General features: G+C 38.9%; 1 protein-coding gene across 1 annotated transcript in view; it reads left to right on the top strand.

Annotated features, from left to right (window-relative positions):
* LOC122804663 (protein phosphatase 1 regulatory subunit 37-like) overlaps nt 1–14789 on the top strand; it is a 1708176-nt gene that overhangs the window by 576243 nt on the left and 1117144 nt on the right. The window contains exons 5-6 of the mRNA XM_044074645.1: nt 3624–3743; nt 9171–9318. Coding sequence (XP_043930580.1) covers nt 3624–3743; nt 9171–9318 — 268 coding nt within the window. The remainder of the gene's footprint in view (nt 1–3623; nt 3744–9170; nt 9319–14789) is intronic.

Raw genomic sequence — 14789 nt, forward strand, 5'->3', positions numbered from 1 at the left:
AAGTCCAGCTAACTGTAGGCAAAACCCCTTCCATGTCATTGTTACCTATAGGTTCCACACCATGAACCATGAGAACCACTCTGCCTACCTGGACCTACTTCAGTCACTCACTATACAACCAAACACCTTGTTCATGGGTGATTTCAACTATCCTGCCATCGACTGGGAGTCATATATGAGCACAAACACACTCGCCCTAATGTTCCTGGACTTTGTTAATACAAATGCCGTGGAATAGATAGTCTGCACCCCCACAAGAGTTTCAAATGTACTACACTTAGTACTCACTAACATGGGGGGGTCTCTGCACTGCCCGCTGTGTGTCGCCCTCCCTGGTAAGGTCTGATCATAAATTAGTCTCGATCGAAGTAACGATCATACCTGACCCCCCCCCCAAAGCAAAAAGGATGAAAATTTTCTCCAGAGGAAATGGCATAAATAGTTTCAAACCCCCTGCTAGCATTGCAAACAATGACTCCTATACAGAGGTGCACAGAAATGCCCTTTATAAACACCTATACAAATGCATAAACTCGGCTGTACCTGAATGGATCAATACAAGGTCCTCACAAAAAACAAGCCACCCTGGTGGACATCAAGCATAAATAGGTTATACAACAAGAGGAAGAAACTAATGTCTAAGAGCAAGAGGGAGAAAACCCTCCACAGCCTGAACAAGCAAATTATATATCTTGTAAAGTCCTCTAAAGCCAATTATGAAGCTAAACTAGCATCCCTAGCTAAGGATAATCACAAGGCATTCTTTAGCTATGTCAGAAATCTAAAAGGGAAAGCCCAGCTTTATGCCGAACTAGTAGTGGATGATACCACTCATACTGAACTTGAGGACATTGCCAATCTGCTAGCAGACAGATTTGGTGCAAACGTCACCCCCATCTCCACCAGACATACTCCAAAGAATAACTGTCACCAGTCCTCTACCTAGTATCTCCAAAGACCAGGTCATAACCACACTCTCCCTGGCCAAAAGCACAGCCTCTGTGGGACCAGATAACATCTCAGGCTGCCTACTAAATGGTCTAAAACAGGACCTAGCAGAACCACATGGCACTCTCGTCAACCATAGAATAAGTACTGGCTTTGTTCCAGCAGAGTGGAAAACAGCAACAGTAATTTTCTTGCACCAAGGGGGGGGGGGGGTCCATCCACCGATCCTGGAAACTATAGGCCCATAAGCCTAACCAACCTTATCTGCAAGACCATAGAGAGAATCATCATGGACCTTATCAATAAAGACATAGGTGACCTTCAAAGTCTTGACCCCACCCAGTTTGGCTTCATTAAGGGTAGCTCATGCTTATTAAACATGGTGGACTTTTTCAAGAATGTCACCAAATCCCTGGATGAAGGCAAAACATTACATACAGCCTATCTTGACTTACCCAAGGCTTTTCATACAATCCCCCACTCAGGCATAATTGAGAAACTCACTCAGCTGGGAATTAACCCATATGTCACTAGATGTGTAGCCAACTGGTTCACTGACAGAATGCATACTGTCTGAGTTGGTGATTCCACCTCTACCAGCACATCAAATTACCAATGGTATACCACAGAGATCTGTGCTGGGCCCCCTACTGTTTGGAATCTATTTCACAGAAGTCCAGGTGAAAATAGATGACCTGTGGCTTACCAAGTTCACAGATGACTGCAAATTGGGTGTAATCAGTGACTCCCCCACTGATGTTGACATGCTTCTTTTTTGAAGTAAGCCTTTTTCGGCTTACACAAACAAATGAGTGGTGTCAATGCCACAGACTTAAACTATATGCAAAGAAATGCATTATCATCCCTTTTGGTAAATGGGAAGTAACTGAAATTACAATATTAACAGTACCCCTTTAGCTCAAACCCTGTGGTGAGAGATTTGGGAACACAGGCTGACAACCTTAACTTTGATCACTATGTGTCCACAGTGATAAGGAAGACCTTCTGTGTTGCACATCTCATAAGTAAGGGCATCACATCCAGAGCTAAGGATGTTATAATTCCCCTGTATTCAACCCTCATCAGACTACTAAAAGAGTACAATGCTCCCTTCTGTACGTACCTCACCAGACACCTGCAGCAGCAGCACCTGGAGAGACCTCAGAATTTTCTCACCAAGAAAATTCAGGGCCTTCAACATATGACTTAAAGGACAGACTGAAAGCCCTGTCACTGTACTGTGTATCTTATAGGTTGCTGAGACGTGACTTGTACCCGGCCTACAAGGCAGTCTCAGACCTGCCCTAATGGAAATGCTGCACATCTGCAAATCAAATGGGACAAGAGTCACTTGCTCTAGGGAACATTACCTAGCCTGCGACATTAACAGGACATGGTGGAGAGACAGCTATGTCTCCCAGAAATTGCCACTGCTCTGGCACAAACTCCCAATGTGTGTAAAACAGAGCTTCTCAATGACCTTATCAAAGCGTAACTTAGACAACTGGATGGAAGACCATAAATCTACCCCGGGGGTGTCAACTATGTCACTCTTGGATATGGGCACAGCTGAAAATATAGACCATACAATTTGGTCAATAAGGGAACAAGGGTATAACATGGCTAGGCTTATAAAAATCCTAGGGCCAATAGCCTAGTAACCTCCTATGAACCTATGAACGACACATTTGGCATCAACACATATTTTATGAATGATAAAAAGTATGAAACTCTAATGTCTGGCATTACGGACTGAGTGTGATTTACAAGAAAATCAAAACTTTAATGAGGGAAAGGGAAAAGTGGGCATTCTGCAAAATAAAGAATAACTGAGAGGTATGCTGATATATAACAGTAATGCAGTTTGCATAGTTTAACTCATTTTATCTTTGTATGTGCTATCAATATGGAACTAGCTGTGTTGAAAACAGCTGCTGGAGTCTTTCTACCTGCCTAATAAATACAGATTGAATAAATAATGGATACATTTTTTAAGAGGCAAAGATCTGATATTCATGACCATTAAGCATACTGATTACTAAATGAAGCCTAATGCCTTGAAAATGTCAGGTAAAAATTTGTGTTAATGTTGTGTTGATCATTTATTTCATAATTACTAAATTGCTTTCAGTAAGTTATATTTTGTGAGGTGCTTTGGAACTAATTCTACCCTCAGAAGTTAAGCACATCCATTGAATTCTGTATATTTTGAATTCCAAAAAGCTAACACTGACAGAGTAAAAATTAAATAAAGTACTAATTTTGCAGATTATTTGTTTCATTTTTATTTTGTCATTTTATATGCTACTCAACAGGAGCAGAAAATTCTGACCCTTCTCGGGGAACTGAACCAAGTACCCCCTGTATTCCATGTGGTTGCTACTTCCACTGGACCAACAAGGTGTCCCTGGGCAGTTAGGTACCTGGTTTACTCCAAGAACAGGTTCTTCTTTCAACTGGGAAACCACCATAAAAGTGTTTTTTTTTGGTGTACTAGGAGTGACAACCACACAGAATGCAGGGTGGGGGCCCTGGGTTCAATCTCCAGACAACGGTGAGTGGTTTCTTTTCCTGTTCAGTTGTTACTCCAATACTATTGATTTGTACTGTATTGGGTGCTTGACATTTTATATGAAGTAAGTAAAAGACTATTTATTTATTAATTTATTTTGCAGGGAGCAGCAGCACTTTTCGATATGTTCACATATTATGACTCAGCCTTCCAGCTTGATATTTCATCTAACAAAAATATTGGACGGAGAGGTTGGCATGCATTATCTAACTTAATTAAACAGGTATGTGTTTTACGTGTTCTTGCTCTTTAATTTCTCCAAGCCTTTTGCATTTTTTTATACCATGATGGGAATGGACCGCATTCCTAAGTCAAAGTATGAATACAGTTCATGAAATTAGTATTGTTTCAATCTTTGATGTTAACCAGAAGTGCTCTTCGCAGCACCCGCAACGTGCCCAAAACTGACTCTTACAATTCATATGGAGTTACATGTATCGGTAGCATATCTAAATAAGACTGTGAACTCGTTTTGATAAGACCTGTTGCTCCTACTAGTATTGGAACTGTCTGGGTATCCTTCTTCCACACTGCCATCATTTCTGCCTGCAAATCCTGGTATTTTATGACTCTGTGTCTCTGTACGTAAGACACTGTGATCACTGGGTGTGGCAATTTCAATGATCAGTGCTACTTTTGTGTTTTTTTCTTGCATCTATATTTTTGAAATGTTGGTAATGGTTGATCCCATGATGTGATATAAACTTCATCATTCTCTGTAATGCTTTGTGGATCATGTTTCCAATGCTTCTCAGCTACTTCAGTATTGTAATGTTTGCACAATCCCCAGTACAACCGTCTTACCACATTATCATGCTTTTCACTATTTATATGTGCCATATAACAAACCTGGTGCACTAAAACTGTACCTAAGGAAAGACAAAAGCAGTTTGCATCTAACTGTTCCAATGCATTTCCTGTGTGTGTGTGTGTGTGTGTGTGTGTGTGTGTGTGTGTGTGTGTGTGTGTGTGTGTGTGTGTGTGTGTGTGTATGTGTGTGTGTATATGTGTGTGTGTGTGTGTGTGTGTATATGTGTGTGTGTGTGTGTGTGTGTGTGTGTGTGTGTATGTGTGTGTGTGTGTGTGTGTGTGTGTGTGTGTGTGTGTGTATATGTGTGTGTGTGTGTGTGTGTGTGTGTGTGTGTGTGTGTGTGTGTGTGTGTGTGTGTGTGTGTGTGTGTGTGTGTGTGTGTGTGTATATGTGTGTGTGTGTGTGTGTGTGTGTGTGTGTGTGTGTGTGTGTGTGTGTGTGTGTGTGTGTGTGTGTGTGTGTATATGTGTGTGTGTGTGTGTGTGTGTGTGTGTGTGTGTGTGTGTGTGTGTGTGTGTGTGTGTGTGTGTGTATATGTGTGTGTGTGTGTGTGTGTGTAGCCTCTATTTGTAAATCTTTTATCTCCCAAGCCCCTGCTTATACCTATCAAGGGTACCAGAACTTGTCAGAGGTTTGGGATGTGTGGCTAGACTTAAAAAGGTCATTGTGGTTGTTAGCTTAGTATACACCTATGAACCTATGAAGTATTTGATTAGTTGAAGAACAACAAACTTGGGTGATATGTTATAGATTATAGTTGAAAAGGGTTGATTGACTGCAATTAGCATTGTAAAAACAGAAGACAATAACTGTGTTGATTTATGGCAGCATGCTAGAGAAATGGCCTTCCAAGAATTTTGGATTTAGCCTGTAATAAGCTGATTGACCAGAACTTAACCATAGATTGGTTTCAAAAGGATTCCACTGAGTGAGCCGCTTCTTGCGCACTGAGATGGTACTTATGCGGACCTGATCAGACAGTGATATCAGACTGGGAATACAGCTTGGAGACATTGTATTTTTATTTAAAACTTGTTTAATACTGAAAATCACAGATGCAGCCCAAAAGGTATGGATAAACACATAGATATTGTACATAATGAGGTAGTTTGTCTTATAAAATTCTTATGATGATTCATTTTAATTTATATATTATATAAAAGTTAAAGTGACATAGTCCTTCTTAATTATTATCAGGCAAGACAAAGGCCACAAGGCAAAGATAAATGCAATATTTCCAGATACTTTAGTCAGTGAACCAACATGTTTTCATGCAGGTGGGAGAAAACCAATGTTCCTGAAAAAAGCATGCAGTTGGGAGAAAATATACAAACTCCAGAATGGCACTTTGTATTTTCAATGTATGCACTGGGTAGTTGGGTAGCTACAGAACCTGTGTGTACTCCAAGTACCAAGTGCACACTATTCCACAGAATCTGTGTGTTCTCCATACACTATGGTCACACTGTTTTAGAGAACCTGTTTGTTAACCATGCAGTATGTGCACACTATTCTACAGACCCTGCATGCACTCCAGGCATTACATGCATAGTATTCTACAGAACTTGTGTGCATTCCGTACACAAAGTGCATACTATTCCACAGAACCTGTGTGTACTCCATGCACTACACACACATTATTCTATGAACCTGCATGCACTCCATGCACTATGTGCACATTATTGTATAGAACCTGTGTGTACTTCATGCAACAAGTGCACACTATGCTATAGAACCTGTGCACATTCCATGCACTATGTGCACATTATTCCAGTCTTGTGTGTACTCCATGCACCATGTACACATTGTTCTACACAAGCAGTGTGCATGCCATGCACCATGTACACATTGTTCTATCGAACCTGTGTGTACTCCATGCACCATGTGCATATTGTTCTACAGAACCTATGTGTACTCCATGCACTACATACAGACTATTCTACAGAACCTGTATGTACTCCGTGCACTACATGCACACTATTCTACAGAGCCTGTGTGTACTCCATGCACTATGGGCACATTCTTCTACAGAATCTGAGTGTACCCCATGCATCAAGTGCACACTATTTGAGTTATGCTGCACCAGGTGCACCCTCATCCAGCACTGAGCCTCAGGGCAGCATGAACTGTGACAAAACATTTATTACATCTGGTAGTTAACTGCCCTGTGGTCCACTGGATAACATTAGCTACAGCAAATTTAGGAATTGCAGTCAGTGGTGTCAGCTTACAGTTAGTCACAAGGGCCTTCTGCACCCAAGTGCATGTTTTTGTACATCTCACCCCTGGGGTCATGTCTTCAATTTTCACATAATAAAAAAAGGAAAGCAAAGAAGAGAAATCAAAAGGAGAGAAAATAATCGATGGAGTAATAGAGAGTGAAAAGAAAACAATCCCGTGAGGCCTCATGTTTGAATTCACATTGATCAGAACTATATTGACTTAACAGCCCACATTACCCTTTGGGAAGGGGGTATTCAAGAGAAGAATACTTTTACAATAACCTGATCTTATTGTTCAGTCTGGGGCCAAGAGTCCGATGCCACTGTGCCATCATTCAGGGGGAGAGTCAGACTTCTGTTTAATTTAGCATAACCTCTACCCTTTGAACTATGTGGTCAGCCTGATTACATTCCCCTCAACAGCGCACCTGCAGACTTCTTCACACCTTTACATGGAGCTCCCTCACCCATGTAGCTTATGTTAGGCTGAGTGACCATCCTCAAACTGTTGCTCTCAAGAGCTGAGTCTTAGCACTGTCGGGCATGTGCTGCTATATTTTCTTCATCTGGATTGTCTCAGTTCCTTCTATGCCCACACAAAGTTGACATCTGTAGCACTATGCATAATACTGTAAATAAGATCTTCCTATCTGTGTATAATGATATATAATTACTTTCTGTTTTTATTTGCTAAAGTTTCTTCCTTTACATCTCTGTATTATACCAGACATTGTTGCTAATTTCTCACATTTTTGCTTACAGGTCTATATTAGAACACTGAACATTCAAAATGTCGAGTGTTCTAATATCGAACCCTACAGATCGAAAATTCAAAACATCGAACCTTCAGAACTGCAAATTTTTTTCCTAGGGAAAGAATTTGCTGTTTCAAAACACATACACACAACACAGCACACCAAACAAACAGCAATCCACACACATACACCTAAACTCTTACACCTAACCCTACACTAAACTGTACATACACCACTAACTATCCAATTACCTTAACCCAAACCCTAACGCTAAGGTCCATCACTATCACACAGTAACCTCATCCGTGCCCTAACCCTAACTCACCTACCCCGCCCTAACCCTCACGTCCTCACAATCACACACTTAGCTGACCCGCGCCCTAACCCTAACTCGCCTAACCCGCCCTAACCTTCACGTCCACACAATCGCACACTTACCTGAACCCGACACGTAACTTTCCACCACAGCGCTGAAAATACCAAAGCAACAGAAATGGACAACCACATTTTTTTCCTAGGAAAAAAATTGTTTTTCTGTTTCTTCGATATTTTCAGCGGGTCGATATTAGAACGCTCAAAATATTGAATGTTCGGTGTTCTAATATAGACCCTTTGCTTACATATGTGACTGTCTCCTGTCTTCTTCTTTTATTGCTATCATTTCTCATTCCAAATTGTCTTCCTTTTCTGGATTTTTGCTTCCCAAAGGCATTGATTTTAAGCATTTTTGCAGTTTAGCAATGAGGGCAAGTTGCCATGTTTTGACCATTCCTTATAGGTTCATAGGTAAATAATAGGCAATCAGTCTGCATATCATTACATACCTAGTTAATAACCAGACAGTGACCAAAGATGAGAATCAAACCCTGCATCTTGTGTCTGTGAGGTAAACAGCTTAACCATTCAGTCTTGTCAAGTGTGTTCTCACCTTAATGTGAATGGAGCTTTAACAACATTCCAGAAAGTGAAAGGTTAAGTACGGTTCGCTAATACGTATATCTCTTAAGTCTAGCTTTTCTGGTACATGCATTGCAAAGGTTCTAGTGTTTAATAAGACCAGGAAAGAAGTAAAGTGGTCTAGTCATTTTACTAAGTATAACTTGAGATACACACACACATATATATATATATGTGTATATATATATATATATATATATATATATATATATATATATATATATATATATATATATATATGGGTCTAGGACACATGCTCGACTGGCATATGTCCGAATCACAAAACATCGAACACACATACACAAAAGCGCTTAACATCGAAAAGCGCTTCCGTGTATGTGTAGTTCAAAATAAAATCTACGTTTCTGCAGGTGGGCTTTGCCCCCCTACTTTATTATTCTCACTCCGAGATTGCACTACAGTGGGGAAAAGGGAATTTTCCCTTACCCACACTGTAGTCTGATCTATGAAACAGGCACACATACACGGAAGCGCTTGTCGATGTTAAGCGCTTTCATGTATGTGTGTTCGATGTTTTGTGATTCGGACATATGCTAGTCGAGCATGTGTCTGGATCCCATATATATATATATATATATATATATATATATATATATATGGAATCAGCAACCTTTTGGAAGTAGTGACATATACAATGTTTAGCTGTTTTTACAGTTACTGTTTTATAAATGAGTACCCTAGCTCAGTGATTAAATAAAGGGAGAATTTAACTCTCTTGTTTTTCTGATTATTTTATATGTGAACAAATGTTTTTCAACAAAATAACCACTAAAGCTGTGTTTCGATCATAAGGTTAAATTGACATATATTTCCTACTCTAATCCTTAAACTGAATGACGAATGTTATTGTTTAATACTTTTATACCTTGTCTTTTCCCTGGCAGAATACAAGCCTTGAACTTCTAAAAGCAAGTCAGATACCCTTGGTAGAGAATGCCGCACTAAGTATGGCACGTGCCCTGCAGTTCAGCAAACTCATCATATTATACCTGGAAAACACAGGCCTAAGTGGAAGGCCACTGATGTTGTTAGGTAAAGTCTTACACAATTATAAACTGCCTGAAAATATGTTTGTCAAAGAATCTATCAACTGCAAGATATCCATTCATGTTAAACAAGGAAAAGTGGCAAACGAATCTCAATTATTCCATATGGAGGTGTGTAGAATGAATTCTTGTGTCTGCTGAGATCATATGGTAAATGAAATAGCATTTTAATACCCACTAAGACTTTTAAGAAACAACAGAAACTGGCTGGTAAAGTACTATTATCAATATAAAAGATTTTTTCCTGGCATAGAAGGAAGGCTCTGCTTAGGTCACATGGATTTTGAAACCCTTAAAAAGTTTAAAACGTCATAACAGTATTACTTGTTGGGGATAGGCTTGCCTATTTGCTGGTACAGCTAGGTTTCCTTTTATATAACAATCGTAGTGGTCACTTTACCTCAGGATAAAAAAAAGTAAAATACACGAGGCCTTGTTAATGGAACAAATGTTACTCCTGTCTTATTTTTCATAGAATTCATTCCATATTTCAGATGTGGGGCATGAAAAATGAAAGGAAAGACATTAAATTAAAGCATGTAATCATTGCCTCTAGCATTTATTATCAGGGTGCAACTGACTATTAAAAGAACAGTCTGAATCTGTGTCTCTGAGAAACGAACTTCACATGGGTGAAGAATGGTTTATGAAAACAAAACCAGTATTTCATGTGACAGATTTTTTTCTTTTATTATAATACATGTTTTTTAAAAGATATTCATGAGTTGTTGAGGAGGATTATCATCTGATTGTAAGCTACAAACTGTGAGTTGGCTATAAGTAATCTTTGGCTTCCACCTTACATCATTAGATCTCGTATGACAACTTGTCATTGTCAAATATTTGTTTTAATTACTGCTTCACCATTTTATATGTCCTTTACCTCATACATTTTGTTTTATAAGAACATTATACTTTATAATATAAATCAGACGTTATAAAGTCTTCTCACCTTTCCAAGTGTCCGACTCCTACATATCCATATAGTTATAAGAAAATGTATTCACTCAGTGGATTACATACAGGGCAAAATGCAGATTGCAGGCTTGTACAAATTTTATATCATAATGCAGTGAATGTGGTTATTTTCTCTGTTATGGTGTAAACGTGTCATAAAGTGTTCCTGAACATATATTTATTGAAGCTTGTAATGCAACAGTTGGTACACTCGAGGGGAATGGGTGAAAAGACTTTTTAAGTGAAAGTAATACATTTATGAGCCATTGTGAACAGGAGCTAGAATCTTTTATTATCCCCCACTGTAGAAAATTCTGGAATTTTTGTGACTACAACAACAATTAATTTAGTTAAGATAAATTTGGGACCCCAAATAAGCTGTAGATCTGTTTTAATGTCTTATCCCAAAGGGAAGATAGTCATGGGCATGACAAAAATAGTGTTTACTAGCTATATTTTCAACAGCCAGTTGACAACATTTCATTCTGATAAAAAATGTAGTCAAAATTCAAAATTACATTTGATCATTTAGTATCAACCAGTGTTTTTGTGAATAGCAGAACACCCCTAAACTTTCAATAGAGGAGGTCTGTCCCCCTTGCATAACTTGCTCTTAATGTGATTAACTCTGCGGTCATAGCAGCCTGGAGTTTGCATCTCCTTTAGATTGACCTCTGGCTCAAAGCTGTAAATCTGCCTTCTGTTGTTTTTGGACAGTAGGACTACTTCAAAATACATATGTCTAGGATGCAGACTAGACCATCTTCAACAAAGATTAAATGCTGCAAGGTAAAAGTGTCTGAGTTTCTCAGGACTGGGACAGAATGAGATATAGTAACTTCCACATAAGCATTTTTTAATACAAAAATGTTGATTTGCGTAGCTGTGGCACTATTTGTTCCCAAAGTGATTTTCCCATATTGTGGACCACGGCTTCCCTGAACACATGCTTTATCAGCAAAAAAAAAAAGGTTTTTGACTAGCTGAAAAATTTGTTTCATACAGTTTAATTCCACAACCCAGGCTTCAGTAAGATGTCGAATTACCCTTGCAAGTGAATAGTTGTCACTTAGTCTTTTGGGGAAAAAAAGTCACAATTGAAAATTCTTGAGCAAGTCCTACAGATTAATATTGTATACTTTGGCTAGCATGCAAAATGGGTGTATGGGTGAAGATTCATGCAGATGGTGTTGCTAAATGGCTCCTTTTTCTCTTCCATGAGTTATATATTCCTGTGTAGCATACAGTAAGAAAAGACTAGCCCTGAGATTTAGAAACATTCCTAGCAGGTACTGCTCATAGTGGATGAAAGCCAAAGCTAATTATCAATTAAGGTAAGAACTCACTTCTGTGGTCACAATTACTTATTAATCCCACTCGTGCGTGGAGAGTAGGACCCATGACAAGTGAGGGCTAAGAAGTCAGAAAAGACAAAAGCAAAGAGGGTGTGTGCACCTCAACTCAGGAACATGTGCTAAGAAGTTAGAATTTGAAAAAGCAGTGCATGACTTTATATGGACCACTGCACAGCTTAATTCTGTTTTTGACCATACAAAGAGGTGGAAATGAGAGTATATGTCAATAGGGAAAAGGGAACAGTGAGCAGAGAATAACACACAAGTGAAATAGGGAAGGTGAGAAGGGGAGGGAGAGGGGGTGATAGGTGCAACTTTTTTTGTGGGGCAGGTGCCCATTTATATTTTTTTTCCAAGAGGGAAAGTAGGGGAAGAATTTAAGGGAAGATGAAGATGAAGATATGTTAAGAGTCTGAGTGTAGGCAGTATGCATAAAAAAGCACATAACAGAGAAAAAGACTGAGATGGGAGATGCTGACACACACAAGGAGGGAAAGAACAATGGAGTAAAAGGCATTTGTACAAATAAAAAAACAACACTGCTGGGTGCATTGGACAACAGACTGTTGAAGGTATTGACAAACAAGTGAGGGGAAAATAAAAATAGCGGATGGGGACAGTATGATTGTCTATACCTCACTACCCATGTGATACCCATGGGGAGATCAGACAGCACCTTGACCACCCTCCTCACTGGGTCCTGCCTGGGGTGCTGCTGGCAGGGCCAGACGGGGATGTGACTCCACCAGTAGCAGCAAAATGCTTTCCAGGCTGTCAGTGTAGACACACAGCCACCAGTCCAACAGGTACTCCATCACCTCCACCATCTCCCTGTCGGAAACAGACTCACCATCCCTGGCAACGCCATTGGCAGGAATGATGGTGCTCCTAGATAGTGAAGCACTAACAGAGACAGGACAGGTGGCCACCTGGATGTCTCCAATTTCAGCCAGAGGGAAGGCAGCCTGGGATATTTCCTGGAGAGGTGCAGGGGCTGTCTGGACTCACTGGGGGCAGTGGAACCTGGCTTAGCCACTGGCACTGCCATGGCAGCTGCTGTACATAAATGCAAAATAAAGGGATATAAATGACATAAACATAAGCAGAACTTAAAAAAAGAAATAATAGTGACAAAGGAAGTGAGGAGAGAGAGAAAGGGAAACAAAAACTGGCTTGTCATCAATAGACTAACTCTATGATATACATTACATGATATAAATTATAAGTACTTCTGTCTAAACCTAAAAAGTTGAACAGCTACATGGGTGTATGATGAGCAAAGGCTACTATGTTTCAGTATAGCCACAGGCTAGCATTCTGACAGTGTAGAAGTTGTACCTTTGATAGCCATGTGTAGGAGTATAACTCTGATTAGAAAGTGCTGGGATATTACTGTTAGTCATTGGCAACTTGCCATTCTATACCCGTTCGTTGTCTAAATATTGAATGTGTACAGGCATAAAACTGGCTACCTGAGTAACTGTTTCTTTGTGCTCTGAATACCATCAAGACATCAATAAGAATACCTGTACACTTAAACGTACACACTCTTACCACTCCAGGGTGACTGATACGCATGCTGCTGCCAATTAACTACTGCAGTATTATAATTTTCTAAAACAATTGTACTTAATGAAAGAAAATAATTAATTTGCACCCCTGTGCCTGGAAAGCCCTTCCATCCTTCTCTGGTATAAAAGACTGGAAGCATAGCAAGGGAGGGGCAAAGGGTGCAGCCACCCCGGATGCTATGTGTTAGGGGGCATGACTGACAAGTGTAGTTATGTACTTTTTTTTTTTTAATACTGTGGCAGTGGGGTGCAATATTGGGAATGGACACCCGGTTTAATCTTGGTTCTGCAAACGACAATTCTTTTGTATGGCTTCTGGAGATGTAGAGTAAAATGTAACCTTCAGCAATGTCTAAATAAATAGTAATGTCTAGATGGCTATCTAATGTAAAATATTAATGATGTAATATGTAATTAAGACCATAACATTATGAGTAAAAAATCTAATTACTGTGCCACATGCTGCACTTGAAAAACATCGAAGGACACAAAAAAATCCCAACTGTGTTCTAGCCATATAAAACAATTCTTATAATAATAAACAATACATATACCTAGATTAATACAAGTTAGTTGACTCAGTCCTAAATAATTTTTTTCTACATCCTAAATGTTTATAGGAACCATATTAGTATATACAGACATCATGTTTATGGGAACCATATTAGTATATACAGACATCATGTTTATGGGAACCATATTAGTATATAAAGACATCATGTTTATGGGAACCATATTAGTATATACAGACATCATGTTTATGGGAACCACATTAGTATATACAGACATCATGTTTATGGGAACCACATTAGTATATACAGACATCATGTTTATGGGAACCATATTAGTATATACAGACATCATGTTTATGGGAACCACATTAGTATATACAGACATCATGTTTATGGGAACCCTATTAGTATATACAGACATCATGTTTATGGGAACCACATTAGTATATACAGACATCATGTTTATGGGAACCATATTAGTATATACAGACATCATGTTTATGGGAACCACATTAGTATATACAGAAATCATGTTTATGGGAACCACATTAGTATATACAGACATCATGTTTATGGGAACCATATTAGTATATACAGACATCATGTTTATGGGAACCACATTAGTATATACAGACATCATGTTTATGGGAACCACATTAGTATATACAGACATCATGTTTATGGGAACCACATTAGTATATACAGACATCATGTTTATGGGAACCACATTAGTATATACAGACATCATGTTTATGGGAACCATATTAGTATATACAGACATCATGTTTATGGGAACCATATTAGTATATACAGACATCATGTTTATGGGAACCATATTAGTATATACAGACATCATGTTTATGGGAACCACATTAGTATATACAGACATCATGTTTATGGGAACCATATTAGTATATACAGACATCATGTTTATGGGAACCACATTAGTATATACAGACATCATGTTTATGGGAACCACATTAGTATATACAGACATCATGTTTATGGGAAGCATATTAGTATATACAGACATCATGTTTATGGGAACCATATTAGTATATA

This window comes from Protopterus annectens, chromosome 6.part0 (genome assembly GCF_019279795.1).
Source record: "Protopterus annectens isolate FY-2018-M chromosome 6.part0, PAN1.0, whole genome shotgun sequence".
NCBI classification, from domain to species: domain Eukaryota; kingdom Metazoa; phylum Chordata; order Ceratodontiformes; family Protopteridae; genus Protopterus; species Protopterus annectens.